The sequence below is a fragment of the Alligator sinensis genome, unplaced genomic scaffold (assembly GCF_000455745.1).
Source record: "Alligator sinensis unplaced genomic scaffold, ASM45574v1 scaffold284_1, whole genome shotgun sequence".
Lineage (NCBI taxonomy): Eukaryota > Metazoa > Chordata > Crocodylia > Alligatoridae > Alligator > Alligator sinensis.
In genome coordinates this window covers 618,111-631,121 of record NW_005842105.1, presented here as the reverse complement: position 1 = coordinate 631,121, position 13,011 = coordinate 618,111, and the positions used below count along the sequence as shown (strand labels likewise).

The following is a 13,011-nucleotide window of genomic DNA, read 5'->3' as shown; positions in this document are numbered from 1 at the left end:
CCGGGGCTCATCCGGCTGCTTCCCTAGCTTCTCCCTAGCAGTACAGGCAGGTACTGCTTAGTGCCTGCCTGTACAGTCTATGGCCAAATCTCTCCGAAGCAATTCGGAGGCTTCCGATTCAATTCAGACAGATTAATGGGTCTCCTGATTTGATCTGGATTCAGAGATTCAGCCACCAAATTAGGCTGAATCTCCTCCAAACTGAATTGGCTACCGAAGCGTCGCACAGCCCTACTACCTACTATCCTTTGAGCCCGATGAGTCAGCCAGTTTTCTGTCCACCTTAGAGTCCATTCATCCAACCTGTACTTCCTAAGTTTGCTTGCAAGAATGTTGTGGGAGACTGTATCAAAAACCTTGCCAAAGTCAAAGTATAGCATGTCTACTGGTCTCCCCACATCCCCAGAGCCAGTCATCTCATCATAGAAGGCAATTGGGTTGGTCAGGCATGACTCGCCCTTGGTGAATCCATGCTGACTGTCTCCAAGTGCTTAGAAATGGATTACTTGAGGATCTGCTCCATGGTTTTCCAGGGACTGAGGTGAGGCTGACCTTTCTATAGTTCCCCATATCTTTCTTCTTCCCTTTCTTAAAGATAGGCACTATATTTGCCCTTTTCCAATTGTCTGGAACCTCTCCTGATTGTGACGAGTTTTCAGAGATAATGGCTAGCAGCTCTGCAATCAGATTGGCTAGCTCCCTCAGTATCCTTAGTGCTATTTTATCAGTTTTAATGTTTTATCAATGCTTATTACTATTTATAATTTGTATCAAAGTATATTTTGAAAGTCAAAACTATAGTAATGTGAGGCTCAGGTTTAGACCTCTGCTGAGAAGATTAATGAAATCAGCATTTTTCCATGAAAATTGAGTTAATTGGGTTAGTAACAAAACCAGAATAGGTAAAGTTCTAGAATGGCTTCTGATACAGAAAATCAATTTCTTTCTTTTGTCCTTCACAAACAACTGAAGGACAGTCCTGCGATGGTATAAAATGAGGAAATAAATGGTCATAAATGTTTTTTCCTCCTACACAGTGAGGGGGGAAAAAAAAACAGGTGAAATATCCATAGGTGTCTGTTTGAAGGATCAAAGGAAGCTGCAGACAAGGAGATAATGAAATGTGCTGATGGCAACTATTTTGGCTAGTGAAAGCAAAGGAAAATTGTTGAAGAACTTAAGAATTTAGTAAAATGATCTTGAGTGTTAAGGTTGGAAATATTACTTAATGGCATATCAAGGTAACATCCAAGCAAGTTACTGGAAAGCTATCTACATTTCTCCCACATGAAGGAACTATTAGGATTCTGTCAGGAAACAAATGCATATTTTCATGGCATTTCAATTAAAACATGTGCCCAAAGTATACCAGTAGTTAAAGCACATAGAGTTCTCATTTAAAAAAGAACGAAAAAGCCCCAGAAGGTTACTATGACCACATTGTACCAGATATCCTCACTTAAATATTGCATACAGTCTTGATTATCTGATTTTTAAGAAAAGATAAATCTGTGCTTGTGTCTGACAGTACTATCCTACAGCAGAATTAATGAGTTTACTCTGGCTTAATGTCACTGTCTATACACGAAGTGCTATTTTACTGTGGAGCTAAGTAGTCAGCTCCACAGTAAGCATCTTGCATAGATCGCCCAGTGAATACCATTAGTATAATTCCTTTTTACATGCATTACCAAAGGCAGTATTTTCTTTAGCCCAAGGGCTTTGCAGTTTCACTTGAACTTACTGTATTTACTCAAATCCAGTACAAGGTTGTCGTCCCCTGCCCGCCCCCACCCCAGTCAGCATGAAGCATGCTGACAAAAACCAGTCTTGTTTTGGATCTGAGTACCCACCTGGGGCATGCAGCAGTCCAGCTCCTGTTTCAGTTCTGGGCCAAAGCTGGAAATGAGCTGCTGCCTGCCTCAGGCTCATGGCAGGGGAGAGGACTCACAGTTGGGGGAGGCTGGGAAAGACTGCATGGTGGGGGTGTACAAGGAAGACCTGCACTATGTCACTTGCGGGGGAGCTTGAAGGGAGACCTCTGCAGCCTACCCCCTCCCCTCACCTCTACTGCTTACCTTTTGCTTTGGCTCTGGCCCCGATCCTGACCAGGCCTGGAGCTGCTGTCGCTGCTTCTGCCTGGCTGAGCTGAACTGTGGCCAGGGCCGCTGACTGTGCCAGAACCAAAGCAAACCTGCCACAGAAATTAAGCAGTGGCAGAGGGGAGCAAAGGGGTAGGGACGGGTGGGGAGCAGGGTCAGGCACAGGCAGGGGGGCAAGCACTGGGGACACAGGCACAGGGGCACAAGAGGGGGACGTGGTAGGGGACATCAAGGGTAGGCATAGGGGCAGGTAAAGGATGCGGGGGGACAGGCAGGGAGGTGAGGGACAGAAGTCTATTCCCTCACTCCCTGCTGCTGCTTCTATGCCTCAGCGGTTGGGTGTGGGGAGTAAATTTTAAGATAGCTAGATTCCATATGTGGAAAATTATAAATGTGTTTCTGTAATTTTCCATGTATAGAATCTAATTATTGGAGGGTCGTCTTAAATTTGGAGTTGTCTTGGATTCAGGTAAATACAGTAATCCATTTGCACGCGTAATATATGACAAGTTTTTACCCAACCATAGCTCAGAAAAGACAAAAGTTCTCTTTTTCTCAAGCAACAAATTAATCCCTTTGATCTCTGGGGTATATGTTGAGATGAGGTCATTCATTCATTCATAGATTACATGCCCTTTCTTTAAAGTGTATGTATGTTAAGTGTATATTTAAGATGAGTTTTAATTAAAATTTGTAATTTGTTTTTGTGCAGCTGCTAGTACAAGTTGGCTTCAGGAGCATGTTGCAGATCTTAGTAGAAGGTGAGGATTCACAGTCTCTTTCATAGTACCTACTACTTAAAATATATTAGCCACTGTTGCATTCTACCAAATTTATATTTAATTATTTCAGATAATTTGGCCCCTCTGGGGGCACTAACACACAAGTCGGGGGGGGTAACCCCCCAGTAATTAGATTCCATATACGGAAACATTATAAATTTGTATAAAACCAGGGTGGTCTTAGATGCAAGTAAATACAGTGCCATATTTACTAGAATACAAGATGAGGTGTCCTCTCCCCCTTCCCTCCCCCCCCCAATCAGCATGGGGGGAAAAAGCCCCTTGTCTTAAAATCACATATAAGGAAATCTCACTAAATACATTGTCTGTCATTAAACTGTTGGCAAAAGCAGCACGTGTTCAGCAATGGAAACCAACTGTGAAGATGATTAAATGTAGCCAGCACTGAGAATGACTATAAAATACATGGCCCACACTGGAGAAACATTCTGATAGGAACCTTTTTTTGTCCCTTGAGGAAACAGGCAGATATTCCCTCCACAGGGAAGTGGTACCAGGCTTGGAGGTACTACAGGGCACCAGGAGGGCCAGAGCCAGCCCTGACATCCTCCCAAAACAGTTCACCCAGCATTCCTCTATTGCCTTTCAACCTAGGGCATATGATTAGTGTGGCCCTGCCCTCCATGAGGTGAAGCCAGGTGAGGTTGCCCTGCGCCTCAACCATTTGCATATACATTTTTGGCGTCTCTCAGGACTCATGAGAAGAACACCGAGTTCCAGTTGTCAGTGGTGTTTAATTAACACATGGATCTTTTGTGGGGTGTATCTGGAGAACGCATATCCTGAGCAATGTTGAGCTGTGGGGTCACCATGGCTTGAAATGCTGTTGACTCTGGTGGGGCCCAGCCCAAGGAACTATGTGGTAAATTGCAAGCTTTTGGCTTTGAACTAATATCATTCATAGTTTGTACAACATATAAGTAGGTACAAAAATGGTACTCAAAGTGTATTTATGGAGTACCTGTGCTAAAACTTGCTGCAGTTTAAAAAAACATGCATCAATTCTGGATGAACTGAGTGCATGGGTATAACATGCACATTCCTACAGCTGTGTTTAATTTCAGAGTTATTGTTTTCAAGTTTTCTCCTCAGTTATGTGCTCAGGGAGAACAGGGTCTGACAGCAAGGAGAGGAGGAAGAGTCTGCCAGAGGAAAAAACTGGGGGAAGCAGAGAGCAGCAGGGCTACCTGACCTCCCCTCCCCACCGATCTATATCCCTGCTGTAGCAGTGGGAGGGGGACAAACTCAAGGCAAACCTCCAATAAGTAGATTCCATACCTGGAAATTATAACAAATTTATAAATTTTCCATATAGCGAATCTAATTATTGGGTGGGGGGTCGTCTTGTAATAATGTCTTCTATTAGAGTAATTGCGGTAATATGAAAATAAGGTAATACAAACTGCTAAACCATGTTGTGTAACATCTTAGACACACTACAAAACCCTTCTGTTCCCTAGGGCATTTCAGGTGTGGGATGAACAATGAGCTACAAGGTGCTACTGAAGAAGGAGTGTTGTAATCATAAAGAGAAGTCGGCCCCTAGTGTTGCAAAGCACTTAAGGCATTAACAGAGCATCTCTAGATTAGTTCCTGGAGATTGGTAGTTGCATCTAAAAAACATTACAGGTAGTAGAGTGCAGAGAAGAGCAGTAAGGGTTTTTTATGGGGTGGCTGCTAATTTTTATTGGGGAAAAACACACAAAGCTTAAGACTTTCACACGCATAGATTTTTTTAACAGAAAAGGTGCAATGCAGGGTTGCAGTTTAAATATAGAAAAGCATTTTCTGATCAGTTATTTTAGTGTACTATATTGAATATTGTCTTCAGTTTTTCCTTGTAAGACTAGAAACTTTTTTAACTCTTGTTTTGAGTATTAGTATCAAGTGCAAAAGCTTTGCAAGTTGGATGCACAAAGCACTTGATTTCAGATGGGTGAGATTTAGACAGGAGTAATCTTTGTGGTTTACAAAAAAGATTTTTTTTTTAGCTTCCAACAGGAATTAAAATGCTGAAACCAGTCAGTTACATCACTAAGTTTGTACAAGCCCCAAAGTGGATGTGTTATTGACTGGTGAAATAGTTGGGTGTAACTTTTTTTTAATTATTGTTTTCCAGCACCTATGATAAATAGTTACCTGACAGTCATTTTTCTCTGTTTTATTGCAGTCTCTGCGGAATCATTCCAGCGTTGAGCAGCATCTTCCTTCCACGAATGAATCCTTTTGTATTGATTGATCTTGCTGGGGCTTTAGCTCTTTGCATCACGTATATGTTAATTGAAATCAAGTACGTATGATCATTGTTTACATTAAATATTTTAAATATTTTGGCTTCTAATTCAGGGAAATCTTTTAGATTTAAAAGCATCGGCCATTGGAGTTGTAAGCTTAATTTTGCTTCTGTAGCTTTTGGATAAGTTTGGTTTGTAGAGATGTGTGTTTCAGATGCACACATTTGCCAAGTTTCTCTAACCTGTTGTACAGCAGTAGCCATTTAAAAGAAAACCTTGCAGATAGCTTAAGAAACAGAAACAAGACTCAGAGTTTCTTTTTTTTTCCAGCAATTATTTTGCTGTAGATACAGCCTCTGCAGTAGCTATTGCTTTGATGACCTTTGGCACCATGTATCCTATGAGTGTGTACAGTGGAAAAGTATTGCTTCAGGTGAGACAATGCCACAAAAAGTGTTAATTTTACATTTTTAAATGTATGTTTGACTTTTACATTTGCAAGTTTCTGTGTTTAAGGTGATTAAGTGTTTAAATGAAAAAGGTTCAGAGAGAAATCACCTGTGGTTAGACTCCAAAGGAATTTCCAATTCAAAACACCTATATATCATGGAATCATTGCAGTTTACTATACATACATGGATATTAAAATATCCAGCGCTATATTTAATATTTTTGTCGGCTATAAAGACAACAAAAAGGCAGATGATAAAGTTCGGAATTTTAAAGATAAAGCCAATGAAACATCTGCTTCTTTCTTGTAACTTTCTTTTGACGTTTTTCAGACTACCCCACCTCATGTGATTGGTCAGCTAGATAAACTTCTTAGAGAGGTAAGTTAAGCATGTATCACATTAAAGAAGGTGCACAGCTAAGAACTTCAGTACAAAGGCTGAGTGTGCACAAAGGGCACACAAAAATAAATTTTGATTACCAAATACATTTTTGTTTGCTTTTGCTATATATGAGAAATATGAAACTTGCAATCCTAAATATCATTTTGATGCCTGTAGTGGCTTGCAAGTCTTAGAAAATGATCTGTACCAATCTATAAACAGTGTGAACCACTTAAGGTATTTGTGGGTGAAACGTGCGAAACTGCTTGCCAAATCCTGTTGATTTCTATATTGAAGGCATTGATTAAATGATTTTACGTTTAATGGCTCATTTGCTTAGTTCCTTGTATCTCATTAAAGCCATTACCTTATTCCTTAATGGGGTGTGCTCAGCACAGCCTGGCTTTAGGCATCTCATTGTGATTTGTATTGTTGTTCAGAGTGCCAGCAGACACATGGAGTAACCCAAGGCACTTACCTGATGTCTGTGTAAAAGCTGCAGCAGCAGACAAGGGAAGTTGCTCAGCCACTGAGCTTAAAGAATTAGCTGACCACTGCATACATTGGGCAATTTCATGGATGCTAACTGAGCTTGCTGTGCATCTTAAAATGTGCCTTCTAGCAATTTTGAATTATTGTTGGTAGGGTATGAAGAGGGCTTTTTAAAGGAAGGCTAAGGGAGGGAGTTTTATTTATAATGCAGAAAATAGTTGATAAAATGATAGTTTTTTGTGATTTCTTAGTTGGTCTAATAAAAGGTATCATTTCTGAACCAAGAGTTCTAGAGTTTTTACATTTCTTTTTGATAAAATGACAGCATTTCATCTAAATGCTTACAACAGAGAGCTTTGACTGCTAAAAAAAAATTGCTGTACAAATCTAATTACTTTATTCACTCACTCATGGCCTAAATACATTAGATATAACTCTATTGAGCTGGTTAGATGATCTGTAGTAAAACCCCTTCAGAAAATTTAGTCAAGGGGAAGGTCAAGAATATTAAAAAGGTGTGCTCAACAGGCCCACTACCTTATTGAATACACATTTCTGAAAGATTGAAAGCAATTAATCCTGTTTAATAATGCAGTTGTCCTATTTAATGATTAATTTTACCATTGGTTTATGCCTTCAATTAGGTTTCTACTTTGGATGGTGTTCTGGAGGTTCGAAATGAACATTTCTGGACATTGGGCTTTGGTACTTTGGTATGTTGCCTTTTACTCGTAAAAAGGGAATGTCAGCCACTATTTTTAATTCTTTAGTTAAATATGAGCAAATAAATGTGATCTCTTCTGTATTTTACATGGAATGTAGGAATTCAGGTGCCATAAAATACTGCTTTTCCCTTTGTTGTAAAATAAAATGAGTGGAGTTTTTTTCATTGGGGCATGTTTCCGAAACTTGAGATCTTTACCTCCACCCCCATCTTAAACAGGATGCAGTTTTTGGTTGTGCATACAGAGGTGTTATGCCACAGGTCTGTGTGTCGTGGTTGTAGAGGCACTTGACATCTGAGAGAGAACAGCAGTAGTTATTTTGCATGTTTTTCAACCAGGCTTCTTACTCTAGGATAGATCACTTGTTGGTTCTTATAATGCTTTTTCCCTTAAAAATGTGGTTTTCTTCCATGACTAAACAGTGATTCCAACTTTCTGGTTTTGCAGTATATTAGAGATGAATTATCTTAGTACTGTACCGTAATATTTATGGCAACTATTTTGGATCCTTAAAACATTTCTACCAAATATCAGAAGTGTTGAAGTCCTGAACTAAAATTAAGGGAATCTCCTGAAGGCTGTCTTATATGGGGATGTGACTCTTTTCTGAGAAAACAAAGAAAAACTCAGCTTCAAGAAATGAAAAGGAAACCATGGTCTCTTCAGCTGGACCATGCATTTTATAGCAATCCTGAAGCATAAGTACAATTGTTCTCCTGATTATCAGCACTAACTTCCTAAATGGAAGCAGTGACCTTCAGACTTCATAAGTGCAAAGTACAGAATTTATTAATGATTTCTATCAGCTGTCTTTTTCTGTGACATAAAATGGATATATAAAAATACACTTAGAGGCCAAAGTTTAGGGGATCAGACGCATAGTAATAACCAGGGGAGTAAGTATTTTTAAACCTTTTCCCCCTTGTATTCTTCCGGTATGTCATCTCCTGAGGGATCCTTTCTTTGGCCAAAGTTTCTTTACAGCCAATTGGAGTAAATTAAAGGGGGACCTTGAGTTACCCATTATGTTATCTGAAATGCTGGATGACTCAAACAACATCCCTGAACATCATTGTTTCTCCACCACTGTTTACAAAGCATTTGTAGGTTTAAAGGTTGCCCATTATATCCTGCTGTAGAAACTAGATTGCTTTATAAAACTCATAAGATTTGTAAAATAAAATAAAATAAAAATCTGTGCGTTTGCCATCAAAATGAAAACAGCTGTCAACACCCCCTTCTAAGCCAACTTCTTTATCTCCTTTCCATTCTAAAGGCACAGAAGGAACAGAAATTTACTTTCATTTACCACTCCTGCAACTAACTAATGTTGCAGATTGGTGATATTAAGGTGTGGACAGTCAGATTACAACCAATAGCCTGTGCACTTTAGGCATGGAGCTCTGACTATTCAGTGTTGCTCTTCCTACAAGGGGGCACCTGATTGAAGCTTGTCAATTACAGCTGTTCTTGATAGCATTCAGCAATGGCTGTGTGGTATGTTTTGTTTGCTCAGTGCTTTGAGTCAGTGTGTGCTTTTTTTCCTCCTCTCTATGCTTGCTCATATGATTTTTACAGTTGCTGCCCGCATTGCTGCCCACCATAAATTATATTAGCAGCTAATTGACTAATGTTCTTAAGAATTTCCCTTTACAAAAATATCTCTTGATAGCGAAGTCACTTAATGTGATGAGTAAGGAGTAGAGCTGATGAGTAGGCCTTATTCCACTGATTCTCAGCCAGGATGCTGAGACCCTTTTAAGGGTAATTTGCAACATTATCACAGTTTTTGGTTTGCAGACACCTACGCATGATTCACAAGACAAACTGAGAGATTTCAAAAAGGAATCCAGAGTTTCAAAAACATTCTGAGTTATCGTGGTGTTTGAGTTGCTCTACTGTTTTGCTGCACTCAAGAAATTAATGTAATCTAAGAGCTGGCACTTTCCAAGGGTTGCCTTCAGTCTAAAAAGTTTGAGAACTACTGCCTTAGATTGTGCACAGTAAGACATTTAACTCCACTTAGTTAAAATACTGAAAGAAAATTAGATTCATTACCTGAAGGACTCGTCACAGACTATTTTTTTTTCACTTTCTAGGCTGGATCAGTACACGTGCGCATTCGGAGAGATGCCAACGAACAAATGGTTCTTGCTCATGTGACTAATCGGCTGTATACCCTCGTGTCTACTTTGACTGTTCAGATTTTCAAAGATGATTGGATCAGACCAACTTTATCATCTGGGCCTCTTGCAAACAATATATTGAGCCTTTCAGATCATCATATTATTCCAATGCCACCTTTAAAGGCTGCTGATAATTTGAGCCCTGTTACATCAACACCAGCTAAACCTAGCAGCCCGCCTCCAGAATTTTCTTTTAACACACCAGGCAAAAATATGAATCCAGTTATTCTTCTGAACACTCAGACAAGGCCCTATGGATTAGGCTTCAATCATGGATCTGGACCATACAGCCATATGTTCAATCCAGGATTTGGAGTACCAGGAATGGGAGCAGCTCAAGGATTCCGGACTGGTTTTACAAATGTTCCAAACAGATATGGAACTAATGCGAAAGGGCAACCCAGACCACAATAAACTCCATTTGTCATTATTTATTGTACTGAAGGCTATTGACTTCTCAGTTGTTTTTCTTTTATTGCCCAATTTTTATAAAATATTAGAGCATTCTCTAAATGACTGGGAACAATTGCATTGTTCATATTCATAAAACAATTGAAATGCTTTTACTTTTTTTACACTAATCTGTATGATGCTGCAAGTATTCTACAAGCTTGTGAAATTTTAGATACATTTTCTAGTTACTGAGTTTATTCCTATTCAGTTTTTCTATTCATGTTTCTCCTACTCCCTCCTCCCCATATCATATCAAAATACAGCATTATCATAGCTCCGTGAGAGCAAAACTGAATGAGTAGCATCCTTTCCTTCAACTGAGAATTGTTTCTGAATTGTTTCCTGATTGGTGACCAGTTAAGAGAATGGGAAGTGTTGCTGTTCCAAACAAGTCTTTATTTTATTTCTTTGACCACTGTGTAATAAACCTTTGGCAAAGTTGCAGCTAGCTTCTCCTTCACTGGAGAAGTCTGTCCTTTTTTTTTTAATCAACACATTGTATTGGACATCTTGAGGACAAACTTAAATTTTTTAAATTCTAATTGGCCATGCGTTCATTTTATATTTATTATTGATTTGTATTATTGACATACAAAGGGTTCAAACAACTGTTTTCTAGTTGTAATAGTTCCATATTCACTTCTGTATTTTTTTTTTTGGTTTAACTGCAAAATTCCTTGGCAAAATACTTGGAAATAAAATACTGAAAACTGCCATTTCTAGGGACACTTCTTTTTTTTTTAACTGCTGTCAGTCCTGTTTAAAGTATATGCAGATGGCCTTATCTCTCATTAAGTTTGCTACCTCATCCTTAAGTTGGTTGCAGATACTTTTTGATTTGATTGCTGACTTTGTGTTTCTCCTGTAGAATTTAAGGGAAAAAAATCAGCACTTAATACAAATGAACAGGATGCATTTCAGAGATGCACAGATAGATAATGCAGTGCACTGCAATGGTTGCTCAGCCTTCTTGGTACTGAGGGTGCAGTGTGTGTGTGGTGTGTGGCATCATTTTCCTAATATATATCCAGATAGACATATTTCTAGAGGGGTCCTAGAGTGGCTTTGGTGGAGTTTCTTCCCCCTACTCCTTTTTTCTTCTCCTTTGCTATAGTTTGTCATACAAAACAAAGCCTGGCAACATTGCTTTTTTCTGTTGTTTTTTCCCCAGCTTTCTATATGATCTACACCAGGCTCCTTTCCAGTGCCTTCTATATCTTTCAGTTGACACACTGTTCCCATTATCTGCCTTGCCACTTAGCATGCCTTGTAGTTATTTATGAATAGATTGTACGGCCGGAAGGGACCTTGGATTTAACCTGGATGTTCACCAAATCCAATACAACGATGGGATGATAATATAAAAACTGATCTGGAAGGGACAGGCAAAGATTGTGACAAGGTGTGGAAAGAGATTGCACACAATAAGAGGAAATAGAAGGCTTTAGTTAAGGTGGTTATAGGTCCTCTAAGCCTGTGAGATGAGAGAGAGAAAGAGTTCAGTCTGCTGGATGCACACCTTGCTGGGATTATTTGACCCCATCAGTCTTTCCTGCCCAGGGCAGGGGGGCTGGACCCAATGATTTCACAAGGTCCCTTCCAGCCCTCAACTTCTGTAAATCTGTGAAACCAATCCACCCATCCACACTAAGTCACCAGGCACCAGTCACTATAGCATCTCAGTGAGATGCTGAGATATATTAAGATGTTTTCTGGAGGTATTTGACTGATGGGTGAGGCTTTTTCTTATAGAACTAGGTTGAGAGAAGGGAGAGAGATGCTAGAGTCCTCCTGACTATGCATTTGATCCAATGAGAAATTTCCAACCCCCCGCCCTTATTTGTATATTCTTGTGTGGAACAACACTTTCACCCTGCTAAGTTGAGAGAGGAACAACACTTGTGTGTAAATCAGCACATGGATTCTGAGATTTCTGTCTCCATGCACTGCTTGTGGAGCCTTGTTGTTATTCTCAAAGACCACTTCCTCCTTGTCTCTACCCATGTCACTTCACTCTGAGGTGTGGATGAGGGTTTCCCCTCTAAGAACCACAGGCTGAATGCCGATACTGATTTTCTGACACACTATAATCTACTTGATTCCTGAGTATTTTTTTTCCTACATAGAACAAATACTAATGACTTCCTTTGCTTTTGATGGGATTTGATCTGCCAGTAATCAGCTGCTTCTGCTAATTATTTGTCTGCTACCCCTGGGGAATTTCCCTCCCTCCTCCATTTTCACAGTTCTACTTTCGGCTCTTTACTTTTGCTGTGTTTGCTTGCTTTCCTCCTCAGATCTGATGAAGAATCTCTTGCATTCAAAAGCTTGTCTGACTTTATTCCAACCATGCAGTTGGTTCAATAAAAGATGCACCTAAAAAATCCTGGCTTCCCACTAAGAGCAAGGCAGCACTCTGCGTGATAGCATTTTGGTAAGACTACATGTGATCTGCGAACCACATGCTGAGAATCACAGATATACAACTTACTCAAGTAAGTTTACAAGCGGGGATCTAATACTGTTCCTAGTAGAATGATCAGCTCACTGCAGTACTGTGTCAATGTGTGACAGAATATGGAAGACCATCGTAAAAAATGCTATTTCTTAATTTGAATTGCTAGTTCTCAGTTCTAGTACTTAATTCCAAGTACTGAATATCTTCATCTAGAAGCACCAAATGGTTCAGTAATAGTCTTTTGTTTAGTAACTGCCTTTTAGGATACAGTTTTAATAGAAACTGCCCTCACTGAGCAGGCATGCTTTATGAGATGTTTGGGTTTGTTCCTTGTACTTGCACGTGAAGGTTTCAAGTAGCAATTTTGGGGATTCTTTGCTTTAATTGATTACCTGGAAATAAGGGAACTAGACTGGAAGGTTGACAGTAGGAGATTCCTCCTAGTCCTATGTTCCTATGTAATTCACCTCAGTACAGAGGTTTTAAAAAGGTCCTCTGCCTATCGTACGTCCTGAGCTATTTCACCTGCAACAGAACAGCTGCAGCAACTTAATATGATTTTTCCAGGATAGTACTTTTATTAATCTGTCCCTCTATTATTGTGAAATTTATTTGTTTTATTTATCATACATCTCCAGTTCTTAAAAGATGCACTTTAAGTGAAGCTGCCTTTCATTAAAGATGGAAGGGGAAATTAGGATCTGCAGCTTTCCATTGGGACAAGC

General features: G+C 39.5%; 2 protein-coding genes across 12 annotated transcripts in view; both read left to right on the top strand.

Moving 5' to 3' along the window:
• Positions 1–10,487, top strand: part of SLC30A6 (solute carrier family 30 member 6) — a 35,517-nt gene extending 25,030 nt beyond the window's left edge. For 7 of the 11 annotated variants that reach the window (XM_025205154.1, XM_025205158.1, XM_025205155.1 and 4 more), the window contains 6 exons: positions 2,815–2,863; positions 5,076–5,195; positions 5,470–5,572; positions 5,922–5,969; positions 7,109–7,177; positions 9,289–10,453. In XM_025205154.1, the coding sequence (XP_025060939.1) occupies positions 2,815–2,863; positions 5,076–5,195; positions 5,470–5,572; positions 5,922–5,969; positions 7,109–7,177; positions 9,289–9,789 (890 nt within the window). In that variant the 3' untranslated portion in view covers positions 9,790–10,453. Of the gene's footprint in view, positions 1–2,814; positions 2,864–5,075; positions 5,196–5,469; positions 5,573–5,921; positions 5,970–7,108; positions 7,178–9,288 lie in introns of all 11 variants that reach the window. The other 4 variants (XM_025205153.1, XM_006024500.3, XM_006024501.3 and 1 more) reach the window with 3 other exon arrangements.
• A 1,753-nt stretch (positions 10,488–12,240) lies between these two features.
• PRKD3 (protein kinase D3) overlaps positions 12,241–13,011 on the top strand; it is a 97,533-nt gene continuing 96,762 nt past the window's right edge. Inside the window, exon 1 of the mRNA XM_025205149.1 lies at positions 12,241–12,323. The gene's annotated coding sequence lies outside the window, so the exon portion shown is untranslated. The remainder of the gene's footprint in view (positions 12,324–13,011) is intronic.